The sequence below is a fragment of the Fusarium odoratissimum genome (genome assembly GCF_000260195.1).
Source record: "Fusarium odoratissimum NRRL 54006 unplaced genomic scaffold supercont1.1, whole genome shotgun sequence".
Taxonomy (NCBI): Eukaryota; Fungi; Ascomycota; class Sordariomycetes; order Hypocreales; family Nectriaceae; genus Fusarium; species Fusarium odoratissimum.
In genome coordinates this window covers 2700630-2719510 of record NW_022158687.1, presented here as the reverse complement: position 1 = coordinate 2719510, position 18881 = coordinate 2700630, and the positions used below count along the sequence as shown (strand labels likewise).

At 49.2% G+C, this 18881-nt stretch overlaps 7 protein-coding genes across 12 annotated transcripts; 2 read left to right on the top strand and 5 right to left on the bottom strand.

Annotated features, from left to right (window-relative positions):
• Positions 1–650: 650 nt before the first annotated feature.
• FOIG_00946 (zinc finger transcription factor ace1) lies at positions 651–2981 on the bottom strand (the record flags this gene model as incomplete). Its single annotated transcript, XM_031197460.1, has 3 exons — positions 651–1911; positions 1963–2177; positions 2241–2981. 3 exons carry the CDS (start codon positions 2979–2981, stop codon positions 651–653), a joined length of 2217 nt encoding a protein of 738 aa, XP_031073227.1.
• A 4004-nt stretch (positions 2982–6985) lies between these two features.
• Positions 6986–7438, bottom strand: FOIG_00945 (uncharacterized protein; the record flags this gene model as incomplete). The annotated part of the gene is made up of 2 exons (XM_031197459.1): positions 6986–7282; positions 7325–7438. The coding sequence occupies 2 exons, from the start codon at positions 7436–7438 to the stop codon at positions 6986–6988; spliced, it is 411 nt and encodes a 136-aa protein (XP_031073226.1).
• A 761-nt stretch (positions 7439–8199) lies between these two features.
• Positions 8200–11220, bottom strand: FOIG_00943 (uncharacterized protein). Its single transcript, XM_031197457.1, has 4 exons — positions 10440–11220; positions 10162–10390; positions 9666–10107; positions 8200–9612 (listed from the first exon to the last, which is right to left on the bottom strand). Exons 1-3 carry the CDS (start codon positions 11019–11021, stop codon positions 9698–9700), a joined length of 1221 nt encoding a protein of 406 aa, XP_031073224.1. The 5' UTR covers positions 11022–11220; the 3' UTR covers positions 8200–9612; positions 9666–9697.
• FOIG_00944 (uncharacterized protein) lies at positions 8352–9249 on the top strand (the record flags this gene model as incomplete). The annotated part of the gene is made up of 2 exons (XM_031197458.1): positions 8352–8418; positions 9197–9249. The coding sequence occupies 2 exons, from the start codon at positions 8352–8354 to the stop codon at positions 9247–9249; spliced, it is 120 nt and encodes a 39-aa protein (XP_031073225.1).
• A 449-nt stretch (positions 11221–11669) lies between the features above and the next one.
• On the bottom strand, positions 11670–15181 carry FOIG_00942 (dolichyl-phosphate-mannose-protein mannosyltransferase). Of its 2 annotated transcripts, XM_031197455.1 has the most exons (4): positions 14900–15181; positions 14496–14772; positions 12804–14439; positions 11670–12751 (listed from the first exon to the last, which is right to left on the bottom strand). In XM_031197455.1, the coding sequence occupies exons 2-4, from the start codon at positions 14751–14753 to the stop codon at positions 12333–12335; spliced, it is 2313 nt and encodes a 770-aa protein (XP_031073222.1). In that variant the 5' UTR covers positions 14754–14772; positions 14900–15181; the 3' UTR covers positions 11670–12332. The 2 variants fall into 2 exon arrangements, with proteins under 2 accessions (XP_031073222.1, XP_031073223.1); XM_031197456.1 differs by having other exon boundaries at positions 11743–14439.
• Positions 15182–15409: 228 nt separating this feature from the next.
• Positions 15410–17560, top strand: FOIG_00941 (TdcF protein). Of its 5 annotated transcripts, none has more exons than XM_031197452.1 (5): positions 15576–16247; positions 16395–16453; positions 16505–16518; positions 16574–16774; positions 16826–17560. In XM_031197452.1, exons 2-5 carry the CDS (start codon positions 16408–16410, stop codon positions 16940–16942), a joined length of 378 nt encoding a protein of 125 aa, XP_031073219.1. In that variant the 5' UTR covers positions 15576–16247; positions 16395–16407; the 3' UTR covers positions 16943–17560. The 5 variants fall into 5 exon arrangements, with proteins under 5 accessions (XP_031073217.1, XP_031073219.1, XP_031073220.1 ...); XM_031197451.1 differs by having other exon boundaries at positions 15934–15986; positions 16044–16453; XM_031197450.1 differs by having other exon boundaries at positions 15410–16453.
• On the bottom strand, positions 17212–18866 carry FOIG_00940 (actin like protein 2/3 complex, subunit 1A/1B). Its single transcript, XM_031197449.1, has 3 exons — positions 18488–18866; positions 17599–18426; positions 17212–17548 (listed from the first exon to the last, which is right to left on the bottom strand). The coding sequence occupies exons 1-3, from the start codon at positions 18708–18710 to the stop codon at positions 17508–17510; spliced, it is 1092 nt and encodes a 363-aa protein (XP_031073216.1). The 5' UTR covers positions 18711–18866; the 3' UTR covers positions 17212–17507.
• Between the last annotated feature and the right edge of the window lie 15 nt (positions 18867–18881).

The window sequence follows — 18881 nt, the reverse complement described above, 5'->3', positions numbered from 1 at the left end:
ATGATAAATTGTTGCGTTTTAAGTTTGAGCTTGCACAAATAGATATTGCGTGAGTCATGTATGGTGACCAGTCTTAAGAGTATGTTGCAAAAAGCACCAGAGACTGACATAACCACATGACTAAACTTACTTTGTGTCCTGGAGGACCGCTGTCGGGTATTCCAAAGATGCTGTCAGTTATGGAATGGCATCTTGTGGTCACTTTGTGAGAAGAATTCTATACTTGACATGGGTGTGTATTTCTATCCCAGACAACAGGAAAGAGAGGCGATCTCTATACCAGCTAAAACCAATTCTTTGCCGAATCGAAATGCACTGCGAAGCGGTGATGTAAGATGGCGTTTCACTCAAATGCCCAATCTGACTGCTAATAATATCCTCCGAGGAAAAAACAAAAACCATTGTCCTGAGCCCCAATGGCCCATTCCTCCATCCGAATCTCAACCTGAGGCAAATCATAAGCTCAAGGAGTTAACAAACATCTGAAATACATGAAGAAGCCCTATCCCGCACTGGGTGGCCTATGAAAGTGTCGTGTCTCATCAAACCAAAAAGACTGTTTGGCAATTTTGTTGGGGAACATTATACAATTTTGAGTAAGTGCCCCTTTACCCAATATTCGAGTAGTTCCACGGCAGAAGATCGGATCCCTATTCTCCGAGGTTCTGCTGCAAATCAACGTTTGACCAGTCCATCATCTGAAAGATGTCCTGAGAGTTCTGGGAGAAGCCCAGATTGGCGCTGGGGATTTCACCAAACAGTGACTGATAATCATTGGTCTTGGTCATGCCATTGCCATTGTCATTAGGGAAGAGAGGAAAATCCATGCCGTCTCCTGCAAAGGAGTCGTCAAAACCTTCATCAACATCCCGTAATGAATTTGGAGTATAAAGCATGGCTGTTTCCTGGCCAGTTGGCGAAAAGTGAGGAGCAACAGTCTGGATGGGAATCTGCTGCTGGGGTTGCTGATACATAGGCAATTGCTGTTGCATCATCTTGAGGTTGGGGTTATACATGACAGGTTGCTCAGGTGTGGGTAGCTGAGCTGGAAGCTGCATATGAGCAGCATAGAGGTCCTCGTTATCGAGGATGAAGGCCGAGCCGTTCTGGTAAGGGGCATACTGCTCGTAGGAACTAGCCGAAGCAGGCGAAGTGGAATCCATAGCCAGATCCAGGTGAAGTGTCTCGGTGGGAATGTTGTTGATTGACATCCAGTCCGAGTCATTGGGGTAGAGAGGGAAATCGCCAACGAACTGCGTCACGTCGTTCTGAGGAGGAGTGGGCACACCGTTGTATTCAGTAGAAGAAGGCGTTGACATGTTACCCAGAGGCGGAGTCTGTTGCTGAACGCTGCCAGCAACTGATGGTAGCTTCTTTCCGTTGGTCTTGGTTCGAACGTAGGTCCAGCCATGGGCTTTCTCCATATGCTGCTTGCAGTTGGATTCACGTTTCGACTTATAAGGGCAAGGCTTGAACATGCACTCATACATGGCAGGGGCAGCAGAGTGCTTGTCGTTGTGGTGACGGTCCATTTCCTTCTCAGTAGGCCATCCATAGGTGTGATACTTGCAAGTCGGGACAGGGCACTTCCAAGGGCGAGAGTGAGTCTTTTCGTGCTTGGTAAGATCGCAAGGACGCTTGAACTCCTTGTTACAGCCGGGCTCGCGGCACTTCTTGGGAGCTAGCTCCTCGGGTGAAGCATTCTTCTTGCGGCGAGCCATGGATCGTTGAATCTCCTCCTCGTCCTCGAGCTGCTGGCTCAGGGATCGCTTTACTTGCATTGGCGAGTCGCTGTCAACCTCAACAGGCTTACCAGTGTCCAGAGAGATGTATGTGCCGTCCTTGCGGACACGGACGAGCTCGACGGGGCGACCTTCGTGGAGACCACCGATGAGTTTGATCTCGTCAGATCTTCGGCGAGAGTTAGTTGGATAGTCCAAGGGAACGAAGCTGGGTACATACGCGTCGATATCCATATCGTCACCGCTGTTCTTTGCGGCAAGTTGTTTTCCGTATTGTAGAATCTGGTCCTTCAGGTCGAGGAAGTATCCGTTAGTGTAAGGCCGGTCAGCAGGTCGAATTTGTTCGCGGTCGCTGAGATATTCGACGGTCGCTTGAATGCATTGCACGGACGTAAGGCAGAAATCCAGGTACAAAGTTGCTGACTTGGTCTTCTCCTTCAAACACAAATTCCGATAAGTATTTTCCCAAACGCCAAAACCAGTCAGAAGCTGACTTACCGGTGCCATAAAGATCAATGTTTTCTCAAGATCTCGCAAGCAAATAATTTCCTTTGATCGAATTCGTCGCGGGATGTCAAGGACAATGGGCTCAAACTCCTTGAGAGTCGGCTTTGCCAACAAAGGGCGCAAAGTGTGCTCGTGAATGCGGTTGATAGCCTTGGGCCCCAGAGAGGGAAGCTTTTCCGATGCTGCGGCAACGGATCTTGTGATGGCGGATCGTGTTTGCACCTTTGTCTCCTTCTTTGCCGAAGTGACTGCACCCCGCTTCTCGTTTGTGGAAGCCACCGATGTACCCAAACCGCTATCAGACTCATGGTGCCGTGAATGGCGAACAGAGCGAGGGCGCAGAACGCGCCTCTCCTCTTCTTTTGTCATCTTGGGGTCGACGATAGGTCCCTCGAGGAAGCCGCGAGGGATGGGGAGACTGGTGTCTCGAAGCGTCTTGATCTTAGACTTTGGCGACAGAGAGAGCTGATCCAAGGACAGAGCCTCGTCAATGTCGTTCAGAGCCAGGGCCACACGTCGGCGGTTGGCATCGACGACATCGTCCAAGTGAGACTGAGCTCGAGGCAGCGTGGGAGGGACAAATGTGTTGTCTAGAGTCGAAGATGATGAAGTAGGAGAGTGAAATGTCGCACCCTTACGGAGGGTAGAGCTGTTCTTAAGGGACAGGGCATTGTCGGTGTCGCTGTCCGGGCGAGTCACCGGAGTCCTTCGACGAGGGTGGGAGAAGGACATGGCTTAGATTCAAGGTGGGTATGAGATAAAGAGACAGTCGACTGATGGCCACAGAAGTCCTGAAGCTAAGCCGGGGAGTCCCGTTAGTTCAAGAGCGCGACCTTTGATGCAAGCAAGTGCTTGGTAGTGAAGGACGGGGAAGTGAGTCACAGTCGAGATTCTTGAATCCCACACCCAGGACACAAAGGCCTAGACGTTGATCAAGGCCAGATTGGGACACGGGATGATTGACCGATACAACGAGTTGAAAGTGATACCGGGGAAGGTCGAAAACACGACAAAGTCGCAGTAAAAAGACGAGACTGAGATGTCAAGACGATATAAAATATGAACCGTACCAGGTCAGAGACTGAAGATGTATGCAGATGTATGCAGATAATCAGCCTTGATGTCGAGGAACCAATGCGGTGGAGGTGGCGCAAAAGGATAGAACGACAGGGAAGGCGAGCGATGAACTGAATAATATATTGCTCAGACGGTAAGACGACTCGGCGAGACTCGAAGAAAGATGCTAAGCGAGACGAGACGTCGAGTGACAAACGCGTGAGATATCGATGAATGAAACAGACACAGCGCTGAATGTTGGCGATGCGAAAGGCGGGTGGAACTGGAGGAAGGAAGAGGACGGGCGGAAAAGGGTATATGAGGGTTGACCGAAAGGGTGTACAATGTCGGGACCCGCAGGGTGTGTAAAATCTAAAGTTCTAAACGGAAAGAGGCCGGGGTGGTTGAGAAGCTGAAGCTGGCGGCGGCCTCAGGATAAAGAGGAAATTGGTGAGGTGAGAGTGGGATTGAGAGAGAGGTTAGAGAGAGGAAGAGGGCGAAATGGGAAGCGTCAACGGATGAGCGAGGTTATGCTTAGAAACCGACTCGAAATGGGCTCCGCAATCTCTCAGCCCATGGCCACTGTTGCCTAAAATCCTGGGCGCTAAATCCTCTTTGAGCATGGTACGGGCTGAGGCGCAGGATCCCCCCTGCGCAAGGTTGAGTGCGATAGCTTCCTCCCCGAGGTAGTACCCCAATCACTAACAGAGTTGAAAGTCCAACTCCCTTCGACTTCCCAATTCCCTGGCATTTGACACCAAGACTCACACCAATTCCCTCGCAGAGCCTCAACGGTCTCAGACTCGGAGTTACGACTTGGAGTACCTCGACTATGACAAGCGACCTTTTCTGTATCCCCACAAACTCCGCCAGATCCGACCGCTCCTCTCTCCCGCACCCTTAGAACCTTTGTGGTTCACTGCGCATCATCCAGTTCTGTCTGTCCGTCTCGAGAGGCGCATGAGGCAGAAGAATTTCCAAGCTTGTTATTGATCTGAGGGAAAAGCCAAGGAGCAGTTGACGATGGATTTGGGGGCCAGAAATAGCACCATTGCGTATCGACTGTCGTGGCCCTCTGCTTCTCCGCGAAATGACGGTGTTTGTTTTCATTCCGGTTTCAAATAAGCTCGTGTTTTAGATGAAACCAATTCTAATCTTGGGGGGTCACGATCACAAACCAAACGCAAGGGGAGAAGAGGAAATGGTGTTGTCTACGAATTGTGCTAATAATTTACTTACAGATGACGTCGGATCGTGGTGGTTTGGCAACCATTGTCACTGTTGTGAACCTATGGAAAACGCCTTGCGGAGAGTCTGCAGGGATCGACACCGGGCGCATCTTTTGGTGGTCCGTGACCGTTGACTGTCAGCAATAGAGTGACTTCGGTTTAGCAGCCGGGAAAGAACTCGGAATTCTTCTGGTATGGATACCAAGATTAATATTTCAAGCGTCTAAGAATGATGACCTTGATATTCGTATAAAATTATGGGAGAACTGTTCTTTCAGAGACCTATCTTCTATTATCCTGGCAGACTACACGCCCTCGTTTGGTGTTCAGTCAATGCCGGCCTCTTTTCCGAATGATCCTCGTGTGGCCATTCTGACATCCTACAGATACTCATCCGGTAGCTCATTGGCATTGACCACGCTAATGTGGCATAAACTAGTCGCTATTCTATTCGTCGGTGGTCTCTGATTGACGAGATGCATTGGTGTTGCAGTCGATGCATTGCATTTCCACCCTCCACCTCAGCCCTCTTTGACGGCTGTGCCTTGCAATCGATGGCGATGCGCAGCCTCTCTGCATATTTTATGTGCATTGATTTGATAGGGACTTTGGAAATCTTGAACTGTTTTGATTGATCGTACCAGGAATGTTTTGTAGCTCGTTAGGAGGGAGACTCACCGAAACATGCATTGTCGTTGCTGGACCTTTGAGCAGATGAAACAGGATATGATCGACTGACAACCTTCATTGAAGAGGACACGACGACTCACACGCGTTATCAAACATCACCAATACCTCATCTTGGCTGCATCTAGATCGAACACAAGACACACCAACCTCAAGTATTCTCCTTCAACTGGTTCCTGTTCCTGTTCCTGTCTCCATGGACTCTCCACCGCCAACGCCTCCTTTCCCGTAGCATCGGCCCACAGCCAATGGACCGATACTGCATTTACTCCACGCATAGGGCTGCTGCTCTCCGCAGGGGTTGGTCGAAACAAAGGTCATGTCACCGTTGACTCAATGACCGGCGATTTCCCTTTTTGGTTACGAGCGTGGACCCCCATCTTTTCCCAAGCTGTTACATTGCATTTCATCGCACTGCTAACCTTTCAGAGCTTCTGCCCTGAAGCATGCGTCCCATATTGAGGCCGCTTGTCCTAGATTTACCAGCCGGAACCCGTAGCCGCCACCAGAATGATTCTCATCAATTGATCAAGACAAGTCGAGTCATCGCTGACGCCCGCTCTTTGAATCTGCGTCAATAATCACGCGTTTGTAGATTCTCGCGCCTTGGCATATCTTTTTAAGGATAGCACGAATGCACGAGGGTCCTTTTGCAACAGCATGAAGGCATCGTAATCAGTTGGTATAGTTTGCCAAGTTTAGGTATCTTGTCACCGTATTCCTGCTCACAACCAACCGAGATACACGTACGCAATATGCATACGCCCTTTCAATAGAAACAACCACCAAATACGTAAATATACACGCAAGCCCGGTGTTTCATTTCGGCCCTAGTTGCAATTCGTTCATTTATTCCAAGAACCTTTTGTCTTGTACGATGTTATCAAGTCCTATGCTATCAGCCATTTCTAAACACGTCCCTACCATAAGCCAATCAGAGTCAATTTTATCAAGCAGCCTACCAAAGACCCTCTTGTGTCCAGGGACAAATCTGGATGCCTCGAGTGGTGAACCCCATTCTCAAGGCATCCGTATTTCTGGTTCGCAGGGGGATACGTATGCATTTGCGCCGTTTCTGGGAATCAGCCAGTATTGTAATTCGTTTTTGACATGAACATGTTATCGTGTCGCCCCTGTATGATTGTTGACGATACTGCTAGTCTCGGGGTCTTATGGCGCAAACCAGAATAACTTCTTGGCAAGCTTAATGGGGGAGCTCGTGATCAAGGCACTTGCGAATTGGGACTTTTGATTCGACAATGACATATCTAGGTAGAGTCAATGATCCATGTTGTGATTACAAGATCCTAGTGGTGATCAGTATCAATACAATCTAGATTTTCCTTTCCTGGTATGGGTCTCCTTGCGTTGTCTACCTGTGGCCCCAGACTCCGAGACTCATTTAGATATGTTCCTATTTTCGATATGACGAGCTCCCGTATAGCTGAATGTCTTAGAAGCGTGCGATGAAACGGTAGAAGTTCTGCAGGGAAATATGAGAAGTCTCCTGAAACCCTAAAATCTTTGGTGTACAATCTTTATGATGAAGATATGAGCGGATGACTAGTCCAGTATCAACTTGCCATGAATCATTTCTTATAGTACAATCGCATAAGTACTAAGTTAAATATATAAAAATCGAAGAACGAAACAGGATATCGAATTCTCATAACTCGGATGATTCACTTGAACCTCTGTCTATCCTTATTTCCAATGCCAACGCCAAATCAAACCAGATGACGATCTCAAGGTAATATCACAATCTTATATCCAACGGGCATACTCGTCATGCGATGGGATGTCCACATGAGGAACGTTCCTTTCATCCTCTGTAAGAGGAGAAACGGTATAGGACCGATCAATACGATCCTGCACACTGCCAGCTCTTCTAGGACTATGTCGTACACTCCTAGATCTGCTGGGATCTGCCGCCTTGTACTGTCCTTGAGGGGGGAGAGGAACACGTTTGTCCACGATTACCTTGTTTCCTACTCGTTGACCGCGAACGGTACGTTCGCGCTTGGAGAAGTTTGCGTAAGGATCATTAGATTGTCTTCGTGGCTGCAGATTAGTGAGCTCAATTCCCCGAGGTGACGAACCTACCTGTTTTGCACCTTGGCTTGGTGCCGGAGAGAAGTTCTGGGCGTATACGCCTGGGGGGCTGGTGTATAGCCGATCTGAAGCTGATTGGGGCGTTGGTTGGGATGCCATGCTCATATGAGGCTCCTCTCTATATGCCCAGTGTTGGTGGGCTCTTTCAGGTGCTCTCACCTCCTGATGACCTCTGGTTGACTGTGGTGTCTGCGCCTGTCTCGTCCCATGGGAGGCTCCAACACCATGGGTTTCCTGAGCAGTAAACCCCCCATAATCCCTCCTTGCCTTCTTCTTTTTCGATCCCTCACAGTTAGAACACAATCCTAGTTGAACATGACGAATCTCAGTACTGGCGTGCGTGCCCTTGTAGGGGAATACCCCAGGGAAGGACAAACAGGGACAAAACACCTCCCAACGATCTTGCCAGCAAGCTTCAGTTCTGATAAACTTATGATGCCGGCACTGCTGGTAATCGTAGTAGATATCTCGACACATTGTGCTAGTATGTGAGGATAACAAGTACTTTGCTTTATAATATTGGCGCAGAAATGGCGCCGTTGGAGGTTAAAGAGGTAGGCTTGATGATGGTCTGCGTTTCAAAGGGGAGTTTGTTAAGATTGTGGTACAAATTTGTTAAATAATAAACAGGCCGCCACGATTACTATATATACTCGATCGCTATTGTTTGAAACATGAGGCTGTGTCTCTGTCCTAATGGTGAACAACTGTCGAATACGTGAGTCAGCTGAACAAGGAGTTTGGTCATATTCTTGTTCAGCGTCGTTCCAGATGTTAAGACGATCATGCAATTGCGACAGAAACAAGGATATGTAATGTTCTATGTTCATATCAATGAGCAAGTCTGAAGTCTAGGTACATCTAAACTCCTGCCTCTATTCTATTGAATAAATGGAACACTTTCTCTTTTCCGGTAAAATACTAGGTACAATAAGAACGCCGTCAACATTCAATCTCTTTTGCCAAAGACCTTTCTCTTCTACAACCTGGCCAAACCACTCCAACAAAATGCCTTTCCATGAACGGACTCGAAATTCCTCCGTCGCTGGTCGACAGCAAGATCAATGCCCCCGAGCACGAGGAGGGTGGGAAAAAGTCATATCGTATCTCATTTGGCCACGTCAGTGTATAACGAGACTTATTTGTTGGTTGACTGGAGCATCCCTGAAAGCAGATCAACCTGGGAAAGATGGGCTTACTCGATGGAAAACCTTCCTAGTGAAGTTCTGGTTGCACGGATACCACTTCGTACAAACCGCTACCACTTGGCTAGAATGCGTGATCAGGGTATGATCCGGGAGTCTCATGGCCAGCCTCTTGGCCCCCCCCCCCCCCCCAACAGCAAGGAGTTTCGACTTCTCGAGTTTTGGATAGGTTGAGAACGGGTATTCCATCCCGCCCATAAGTCATTTTGACGACAACGCTCCTATCCTCTCTAGTAGTCCTATGTTAAGCACCCCAGTTTACCTAAGCCCAGATGAGGCTACTCCCCTTACTGTAGATATGGTTCGCTGGCCCTTCCTATCGTCATCTTCTGAGTCCGATGAGGAACCAGACGACGAATCAGGCATGGGGATGAAAGCTGTGACCTCCATAGCTAAGCTGCCCGGGTTCCTTCTGCCATCTTCTTCTGAGCCCAATGATAATTCAGATGAAAAATTACATGGGAGAATAAGAGCTGTGGCCTTAATGGCCAGGGTTTCAAAAACCCTCGCAGAGTCCTTCCGATTGTAGCTGGCGGTTTTTGTGAAGCTTTGTAGCCTCACGCGTCACTTGCTAGTCCCTCTCCTATAGAGGACTTCTCTTCAGACTCTGAGAGTTCCTTAAACGCTTTATCTCTTGCATTTGGTGTTGTATCTATAGTCGAGACCACCGAAGACAGGTGTGAGGGTGAAGATGAGGAAGACGAAGACTAGAAGGAAGAGGCAAGGTCTACCGCTGTGCGATCGGTACTATTGTCTCCAGTTGGTCGACCAACTTTGATCCACCTACCTGCTCGACCGCAAATAAGCCCAGGACATCGAGTTCTAGGTTCTCCCCAGTCCGATTGGTAACGTGATTGAAAGACGTGCCTGGTCGAGTTGATCTCAGCAAAAGAGACAATGGGAAGGAAACGACTTGAGAGAGGAGAGGGTTGATCCCAGATGTAGATGTTAGGAGAAAAGTCGCTGGCTATTTGATCTGGCATTCAGATACGGAAGATAGTATGCCGGAACCATGTTGCATAATATCATTGGGCGTTTCTTTAAGATCAGAGTATCTTTCTGCATGCCCTAGAACTCTTCACACTTAGAATAGACAATCTTTCAGATTGACAATATGGGTATCTTACCACCAATTCCTTTCCTTCTCGCTACCAAATATCTAAACATGTGCCCAACCTCTTTCAACAAGAACCTGCATCTCGTTAATCAGGCAAAACTCGCCAGATTCTCTCCCCCCTAATTTCTCCCACTCCGCAACACGTCTCCTAACCACCCATGCGTCAAACGGTGATGATACCCATCGCATTATGCGGTTGGTCCAGAGACCGGAGAAGATCTGCCATGTCGACACCCATGCGCCTTGTTCGGGATGCACGGCTTGGTAAGCGCGTAGGTTATAGCCTACGCGGACATGAGGATTGAGGTATACACCTCTAGTTTTGGAGAGGGGATTGTCGGCGTGGATAAGGCAGCATTCGCAGCCTTCGAGGTGGTGTTCAGCTAAAGAGTCTGGAATACCTCGGAAGCGCAGCTTCGACGATGAAGTAAAAGGCTCTACGGGCATGGCAACTAATGAGGGCAGTCAGCGAGGAAGCACTCGTCTTTAATCGTAAGAAAACAAACCAATTCCATTCCAGCAGCTCGCAACAGGCACAGCATCTAAGTGATTAACAAGAGCATTCCTCGAAACACTGCCTTTGAAATACGGCCAGGTAGGCATCGCATGCGCCTGTCCATTTGTATCCCTCAGTGCAAATGTATCATAGTACTGCGGCGGTTTCGAGAAATCAAGCGAGCAAGCTGCAGCGTAGTCGCCGCCATTCGTGCCAAGGAGCTTGAGCACATCGTCTGTCTGCAAACTTTGTGAGATGCTGACCACCCTGGCATAGTAGTAGACGTACCGTGAAGACGACATCGTTGAGAAAGAGAACCTTATCGAAATGCTCTCCTTTCTTGGATAGGTCTATCAAGTCCTGTAACGTCCTGTTTCTCAGCTTTGCGAGAAACGGTATCCTTCTCAACTCACGCTTCCCCCTAGGTGTGTCGATCCAGCCTTCTCCCTTATTCGGATTCTCAATCTCATCTTTATGCGTGACATCCGACAACTCCACACGATGGGGAACTCCCAGTCTCTCGAGCTCCTGATCCATGTGGTGCAGCTCCCTTTTAGTCTTGTCCCAGCTCCCGCTCTCATACACGCTAACAAAGACATTCTCTCGCCCGAAAAGCTTTGAAAGTTCTATCACCGCAGGACCCCAGTGGTCTCTAATTACGCGCTCGTTGTTGAAGTGCATGCTTGCGATATAGATGCGCCCGGGAGGCTGCGAGAGCTTCGGGGCTGGAGTGCGATCGGCATCGAGGAGGTTTCTATGAATTCGAAGGACATCGAGAACGTTGATTATGACGACGAGGATGAAGACTATCTTGGGGAAGCGTGAGCGTAGGAGGCGACGCAGGTAGAGGCGGTTCGTATGCGAGACCATGATTCCTTATGCGTGGTTATGAGGACAGCAAAGCATCATAGAGAGTGGAATTAGTAAGATTGGTGCAACCTCTGCGCAATTTAGCGGGCAAGAGCATGGGATATCATCCGAGAAGAAAAATCATCGTTGATTACGATGTTAACTGCACAATTGACATTGGATCCATCCCTTGCTTGGCTCATGCCGACCTAGTACCTATAGTCACACCCGACAAGTCTGGCCATCTAACTTAAGTGGTTGCTACCTTGAGCTAACCTAGTGACCGCCTACTATAAGGGGAAAAGTTAGCTCTCCCCCGAAGATCGACGTGCGGCAGAATTCTGTCTCAACGACATATCTTCTGTGAGGTCATTTATAATTCGAGCCCGCACGTCCTTGTGTTCTACTCTCCTTGCCAGACATGACTCTTTCAAGATGTCAGCCTAAACTAGGTATTTTCCAAGGACACGTTCTCTACTAGGCGTATTCTCACTCTCGAATCTTCCTATATCTACCGCCATGGGGCTTCCTGATCCTACCATCAACCTATCCAGAAGGATGAGAGAACGCGCTGATGCCTCATTTCAATATGGCAACAAATGACCTACCTCCAATCACTTGTGCGCCAGAGCTTGATGACTGTAATGTTATGACTGTCCTCAGGACTGATCTAGATCGATGGATAGGTATTGATGAGAGTGCTGGGGAGGGCATTAGTAGGGAAAATATTAGCCGCTTCCTGCCGTGGCCACCTCGACGAGGTAGGGAGCTGCTGGCTACCAAGGATAGTGTCATTGAGGCGCAGGCGAAAGGGATCCTTGGAGGGCGTGATGGCGTAGTGTGAGGTAAAATCTAATCTTTTCTATAACAGCATCGAAACACTTTGATCGGACACCCAACAACTCCCGTCGTTCATCATGGTTGCCCGTCGATTTGGGGGCTAGGTCTCAGCACATCACAGGGGTCCCCTGCCAAAGCCCACTGAGCTTACGAACACTTTAGCTCTTAGGAAATGCAACTCATGGATGAGCATTGCGTCCAAATGTTCAATCAAATATCAGATTAGCTTCTCTATGCTTTCAATAGGTTACACATTTTCCTTCACGTATTTTATCATATAGAGATAACAGGAGATTGGTTTTGTCTGGCACTTATGGTCCAACCTCCGTCGACCTGGTATATCCCATAACTAATCTTGTCATGATCAGTGTCATGACGCCTTCATTAACTCGACCCGAGTCTCTTGGAAAAAATGCCAGTGGTATGTCCACTTGAAATTCGACGGCCCAAGAATCTTCAAACTCAAGATTGGTCAAATCACCCCATCACCGTCTATTTCGCAAAGTGAAGGTCATATCCTAGCCACTTCCTTCGGAGAATGGCATCGACGGAGAGACCAGGGTAACCATAGGTGAGAGGCAGGAAGAAGTACCAGCCAGCAATGATCAGAGACAGAATAACACCACAGGCAATCCAAGCACCGAGCATGCTCTGGCCGGCGAAGCGCTCACGAGCGGTGACGTGATGCCTGGGGCTAACAGGTCCCTTCTTGTCCTTGATAGTGACCTCCTCAGGAGCTTCAGAGTTGAAGATGAACTCAAGAAGAGCGCCAGCAACAAGACAAGAAGCAAGATGAGCTGGAAGGTAATGATGCAAGAAAAGTTGTCGTCCCATGAGGAAGAACGGGAAGTAATGAGTAGCCCAAGCAAGGAAGAAGAAACCGGTAGAGTTATACAGGCGCGATCGAGTTCCTAAAATTTCGTTACTAAATCAATTCTTAAGATGTATTTCGACAAGACTTACGGCGGTCGAGAGCATCAACACCACGGCGCAGAGACACCTGATCAGCGAGAAGAATACCGGCATAAACAGCGAGAAGGCTGCTAGCGAGCCACCAGCCAATCGGGTTGCCCAAGAAGTAGATCTGTTGGCGCGTCTCGCTCTGAGTCCAGAAGCTCACACCACGGAGCAGGAAAGGCCACTGATAAGGGTGGCTAGCATAAGGGTGGCTGCTGGTAAGCTTGCTGTTATGGTAGAACATGGCGCGCTGGAGCTCGAACCACTTCTGGAGGAAGGGCAGAGACTTAACCTTGCGCTCAGGCTTCTGACGACGAGGGTGGTCAGCAGGCAGAGAGGGAATGTCCTCAGCGATCCAGACGTTGGAGCTGGGCGCAATCTGCTTGTTTCCGTTGATCTCCTGCTGCTTGTAACCCCACTCAGGGAGAGGCTTAGTATGAGTCCACATGGCAACCTTGCTTGGGTTGTGAATGAGCTTGAAGTGGCCAGCGACAGTCTTGAAGTTCTGGTTCTTCTTGCCGTGCTCGATTCGGACCTCGAAAAGAGTGTCCTTCTCACGCTTGCCGAAAGCCTCCTCGGGAGTAACAGCAGTGAATTCCTGGTTGGTGGGGTAGTAAGGAGAAGCGACATCGTGGGAGAGTAAAATCTTGTCGGTTCCAACATGGCGAAGGCGAACCAGTTCGTGGTTCTTGACAATGCGGCCAATCTGCTTATCGTTATTGGCGGGCAGGATCTCCCAGTAGTTGTTGGTGTCGTTGTAAGGGTAACCAGTGATCTGCTGGCCCTGGGACGAAACACGGCCATCATCGTATCGGAGAGGGTAACGGTCCTCATGACTGTGAAGGTATGTCTTGGTCTCCTTGTGTCGAATTGTGATCTGGTCATAGTACTGAATGTCGATCGAATTGGCCAGCATAACGTTGTCGCTCAGGGTCTCCTGGAATTCAGGAGTCATGAAATCATCACCAGGACCGGATCGGTAGAGAACGGCGAAGTGAACCTGGAACCAGAAGAGGTAGAACAAGAAAGGCATGATGATCAGACCAAAAGCCCGAGCGGCAAAGTGCTTGGTAAATTCCTGCAGGCTGATGGCACCACCAGGTCGGTTAATGTTAAGGAGGTCCCAGAGGTCAATAACAACGGCAGAGCCAATGGTAACGAAGGCAAATACACCAACGTACTTGACCGAGATATCGCAAGACAGAGCAAATCCGGTAAGGATGAGCCACTTCCACCACTTTCGGGAGAAGGGCTCATGTCGGAGCTTGTACCACTTGATGTAGAAGAGGAGACTGCAGGCCATGGCGAGGACCAAAGTAGCATCTAGGAGGATGAGTCGGGTCTGGCCGATGTGGGCATTATCGAGGAGGACAAGACCAGCGGCGAGGATGCAAGCGGGAAGGCTGTAGCCAGATTCCCACATGATGAGATATGTGACCGAGACAGTCAAAGCACCTAGAGTAGCGGGGAGAGCTCGGTACGCGACATAAGGAACTTTATTCGCAATGTAGGAGTCGCCGATGTTCTCGAAGTGGAAGTTACCATCGTAGCCAACGAGCCAGCCGACAAAGGCGAAGAGAAGCTTGCCGAAGGGAGGGTGGACATCGAAAAAGTAGGTTCGCTCGAGGTAGTATGAGGCGAACTATCAAGCAGCGGTTAGCTATAGCATCGAATACTAGTGAGTCCAGTCGTGCTTACCTTTCCAAAGTGCACCTCGTCAAAGACAACCTCGTTCGGATGGCTGATGCCCCAGAATCGAGTAACAAAGGACAAGATAGTGATGAGGAAAAGGCCAATCTTGTACTCGGTCTCGCTCTGGGCAGCGGCTCGTTGAGCGCCAGCCTTGGCAAGCTTGTCAAGCTCGATATTAGGATCGAAAGAGTCTTCTTCGGAGGGCTTCTTTGATGGTGCGCCCCTCTGTCGCAGGCTGCCCTGCGGCGTGGAGCTTCGAGCCATGATTGAAGGTGGCCGTAAGCTACAGATACGACAATCAGTAAAAGACCTTATAGACGTATATATAAGAAAAGAAAACGACATGAAATATGCAGAGAAACAACCACGTCTCACAAACGATTCAGAGGAACCGTAGGTCTCAGGCTTACCTCAGGGGTTAGATGGTAGTGCCCTGGTTACACCAAGTGATTTGTAGAAGAGAAGAAGAAATAGGTGAACAAAGGAACGATAGAAGAGCAAGTAGAGGTAGCTGCCAGAAGCAATTACCACCTCAATCGAGAAGTTTTACAAAATAAAAAGAAAGGAAAGAAAAAGGGGCGATTGATTGAAAAGAGAAACCTCCCTGTGGTCGAAGTTATGGGATCAAGTTGATGCTTCTGGCGTCGAGGACAACCTGGCCAGCTTGCCTTTTTTTACCCCTGTCACTGGAGGAGTCTGGGCTAGATGGGATGGACGCAGGGGTAAGACCCCACTTGTGTTAGCTCTCAGCCACTTGACAGCTGAAGCTGCTAACAGTTGGATGTTCTCAAGGGGAGTGAGTAGGAGCTATGGGAACCAATTGGGTCCCGGCGTGTTTTAGCTTCAGTGGGAATTCACTGTCTCTGACTTCGGCCAAGCTTTGCTGATGATGCCGGTTTTGGAGATGCTCAGCAACAGGGCTGACAGCATACGGTGGTCCATTGGATTGTGATTACTGCTTGACCGCCAATCCCGATTTTCAATTGAACACAAATGCTTCGAACATCGTGGATTTTTCACAAGTGGAGGACAAACTTTCTCGTAGACTGTTTGATTGCCGTCGTCGTTTGTCACGTTGACACTTGAGTTGGTGGCAAAGCACAAAGAGACAAGTGAAGCTGCACTTGCAACAGACAACTAACTATCCTTCTTCTGGTGTTGAATAGAGCATAAATAGAGACCCCTTTTGTTCAAACCTGTACTATAAGTCTGTTTGTCAAAGCATTTCCATCGAGCTCCTGAACAAACACTGCGATATATGCAACACGTCCAACATCCAGACGCCGTGGCTTCATGTCAATAACCAAACAACAAAGATGAGACAGCACCATGCCGTCCTCTGACTTTACCTCTTAAATTACATACTGCAATAGCTATAATAATAATAGAGCTCCCAAGAGAAAACTCATGTTCAGAGCTCTTCCAAACGCTCCTCGGCCGCCGTCTCCGGAGGGCGCAATGCGGGGCGGCCCGGAGAGGTCGCCAGACCTACCACAAGTTAGCCGATCAACGGAGCTCAGCAGCAGTAAATTAACTGATTTTATGTACCTGTAGCAATTGACCAGATACAACCAAGTCCAATCCATTCTCTCAAGGTGCTTTCCACTGGCTAGCTTCGGTTTACCCCTCCGAGTACTCACCGAACCTCCGGAGCTCTCGTTCAAAACACGGCAACCAAAGCTTACTTGAACCCCTTGGAAACTAACTCAACACAACCTCAGCTCTGAGACTCCAATTTGATCATTCTCCTTACTCTAGGTACGTCGATAATCACAATTTTCAGCCTTTTCCTGCCATGTCATTTTCTCCCATTGCGCGCAGAGCTTCACGCTTTATCACCTCTTCCATCCGGACAATCCCCCGCCAGCATATCGTAGCGTCAGCCAAGTTCACACGTTCAACCAGACACCAATCGACAATGTCTTCCGACCAGCAGATCGTTTTCACCAAGGACGCCCCTGCGGGTAAGTTGTATGGATTCAATTTCTGGTAAACCTTTACTGACAGTATCGAAGCCCTTGGCCCTTACGTATGTTAAGCTACCCCTCACTGACAAAACCAACACTCATGATATTTCAAACCAGTCTCAAGCCATCAAGACCCCCAACATGATCTACTGCTCTGGCCAGATTCCTCTTACGCCCGAGGGTGAGATGGTCCAAGGTATCACCGAGCAGACCCGCCAGGCCTGCAAGAATGTCCAGGCTGTTGTCGAGGCGGCAGGCTCGTCTATTTCCAAGGTGGTCAAGACTACAGTCTTCATCTCTGACATGTCCTACTTTGCTGTCAGTGCCTCAGCGGGGCCAATCTTCCATTCAGTTACTGACAGCTTCTAGGAAATCAACACCGAGTATGAGAAGTGGTTTTCGCACAAGCCTGCCCGCAGCTGTGTGGCTGTCAAGACTCTTCCCAAGAACGTTGATGTGGAGATCGAGGTCATTGCTCTTCCATAGAGGCAAAATCTAAGCAAAGCCAAGGCCCGCGACAAAATAGAACTTGATGAAAACAATTCTGCATTACTTCGGAATCCGTGAGAATTGTGAGTCTTTGGGGATAAAGTGGTCCTATTGCCACAAAACCATCAAAACAGTCTCCGTAGAGGGACGGTGCTGCCGAATTTTGACGGATATTAAAGCGAAGAAAGTTTATTGCTAGCCACTTGACTTGCATCAGAGATACGTACCATGAGAAATGATCATTATAGGTAGCTTGGTATTACTGAGGTTGGAAGTTCTGGAGCAAACAGACGGTGCGTCTTGTGAGGCCTCGTAAATGCCTGAGTTGTTGGATAAGTAGTAAGTTAAGATCTACCTTACGGGGGGTAAGGATCGAGAAGTACATCAAGGCTTTACAAAGAGACTTCCTTCTGAGTACACAAGGTACATAAAGTACTGCAAACGCCCGATATAAATCAAAGCCAGTGGTGTCTGTGGGAGGTATGAAGTTTGTAGACCAATGGCAAGTTACCATGTAATCTGCCCGCTTTCTAGCAGCAGTATATATTGTTATTCAAACTATCTAAGTGCTCCATACCACAACTCTGCCATCGACGCCGCTTGCTACAATCTGTGTCAGTTTACGCAACTCATAGGTACGACTTTGTACTTACTGCTGAACTTGGTGACGCGGTCACCAGAGGTTTCGAAAGGCCTGACGGTACTGATGGTATTTTGGTGGATAGTCTTAAGTTGAGTGTCATCCTTAGCCTTGCCCTTGAGATCCATTTGTCTGAACATGTTCAAAGCAGATTCCTCACGGTGCTCGCCCAGACCAGGACGGCCCTTCTGCTCAATAGCACCAGCTAGCTGCCAACCTGCCTCACCACCTTGGAAGCGGAAAGCCTCGCAGTCGTAACCGGCAGCAATAATCTCATCTTCGCTGGTCCAGATCAGACTCTTGAAAGGAAGCTGCTGAGTGGAGACGGTGACAACTGCACGAGGAGGCTGCTCAGGGCCGGACGGGTAGACGACAGTGATGCTACTATCATGCGCCGCGAATGCAAGACTGTCTCCGCTTGGAGAAAAAGAGACAGAGTGCACCCATCCAGCCGAGTTGTTCAAGAACTCCCCACAAACGGTGTTGAAAGGGAGTCGCTCGCCCCAGACTCCAGGAGGAGGACGGGAGTCCATACCCTTGATGAAGGCGGAGAAGACTCTGGCGTGAGCATCAGTGGATCCAGCAGCCAGGAGAACAGAGTTGGGGTGCCAAGCAACGCTGGTAATGGTGCTGCGGATGGGCTTCTTCAGGTGCTTAGACACCCACCAGTCGTTCTCCTCTTCGAAGTAGCAGACGGCAATGACGCGATCGCCGGATCCCACGGCGAACTTGTTCTCAGAGGGAGACCATCGGACAAAGGTAGCAGCCCGGCTGATTCGAAGAAGGACCAAAGTAGGCTTATAACCTGTCGGGGATGGCTCCCAGACCAGAGCGTTACGATCTGGTTATCATGTAAGGTACTGAACGAGACACTACATAGGGGTAACTCCACGGAGACTAACCTTGAGAGCAAGTAACGATACGTCCACTGTTGGGAGCAATATCGACACTAGTGACCGTCTTGTCGTGGCCCTTGAGCTCGTCTTTTAGCTTGAAGGCATTGCCAACCTTGTCATAGAGCTCGACTGCAGTGTCTCGAGCGACAGCGAGGACGGAGTGATCGGCCGAGAAGGAGTGATCGGCGATGGGGTGGTGGAAGAGGTGGTGGACTTCGGGGGCGGCCATACTGATGTTATTCGCGATAGGAGTAGCTCTCTACTATCGCTTTGAAGCTGATTGAGAGTATAGGAGTAAGAAAGGCCGTGTTGAATTGGGTGCTGACGATCTATGTCTAGGCTCCAAGTTGGCGGTGGGGGTGGGGGGTTACGTAGTGCTGAAGCTCCAGCCAGTGGATGG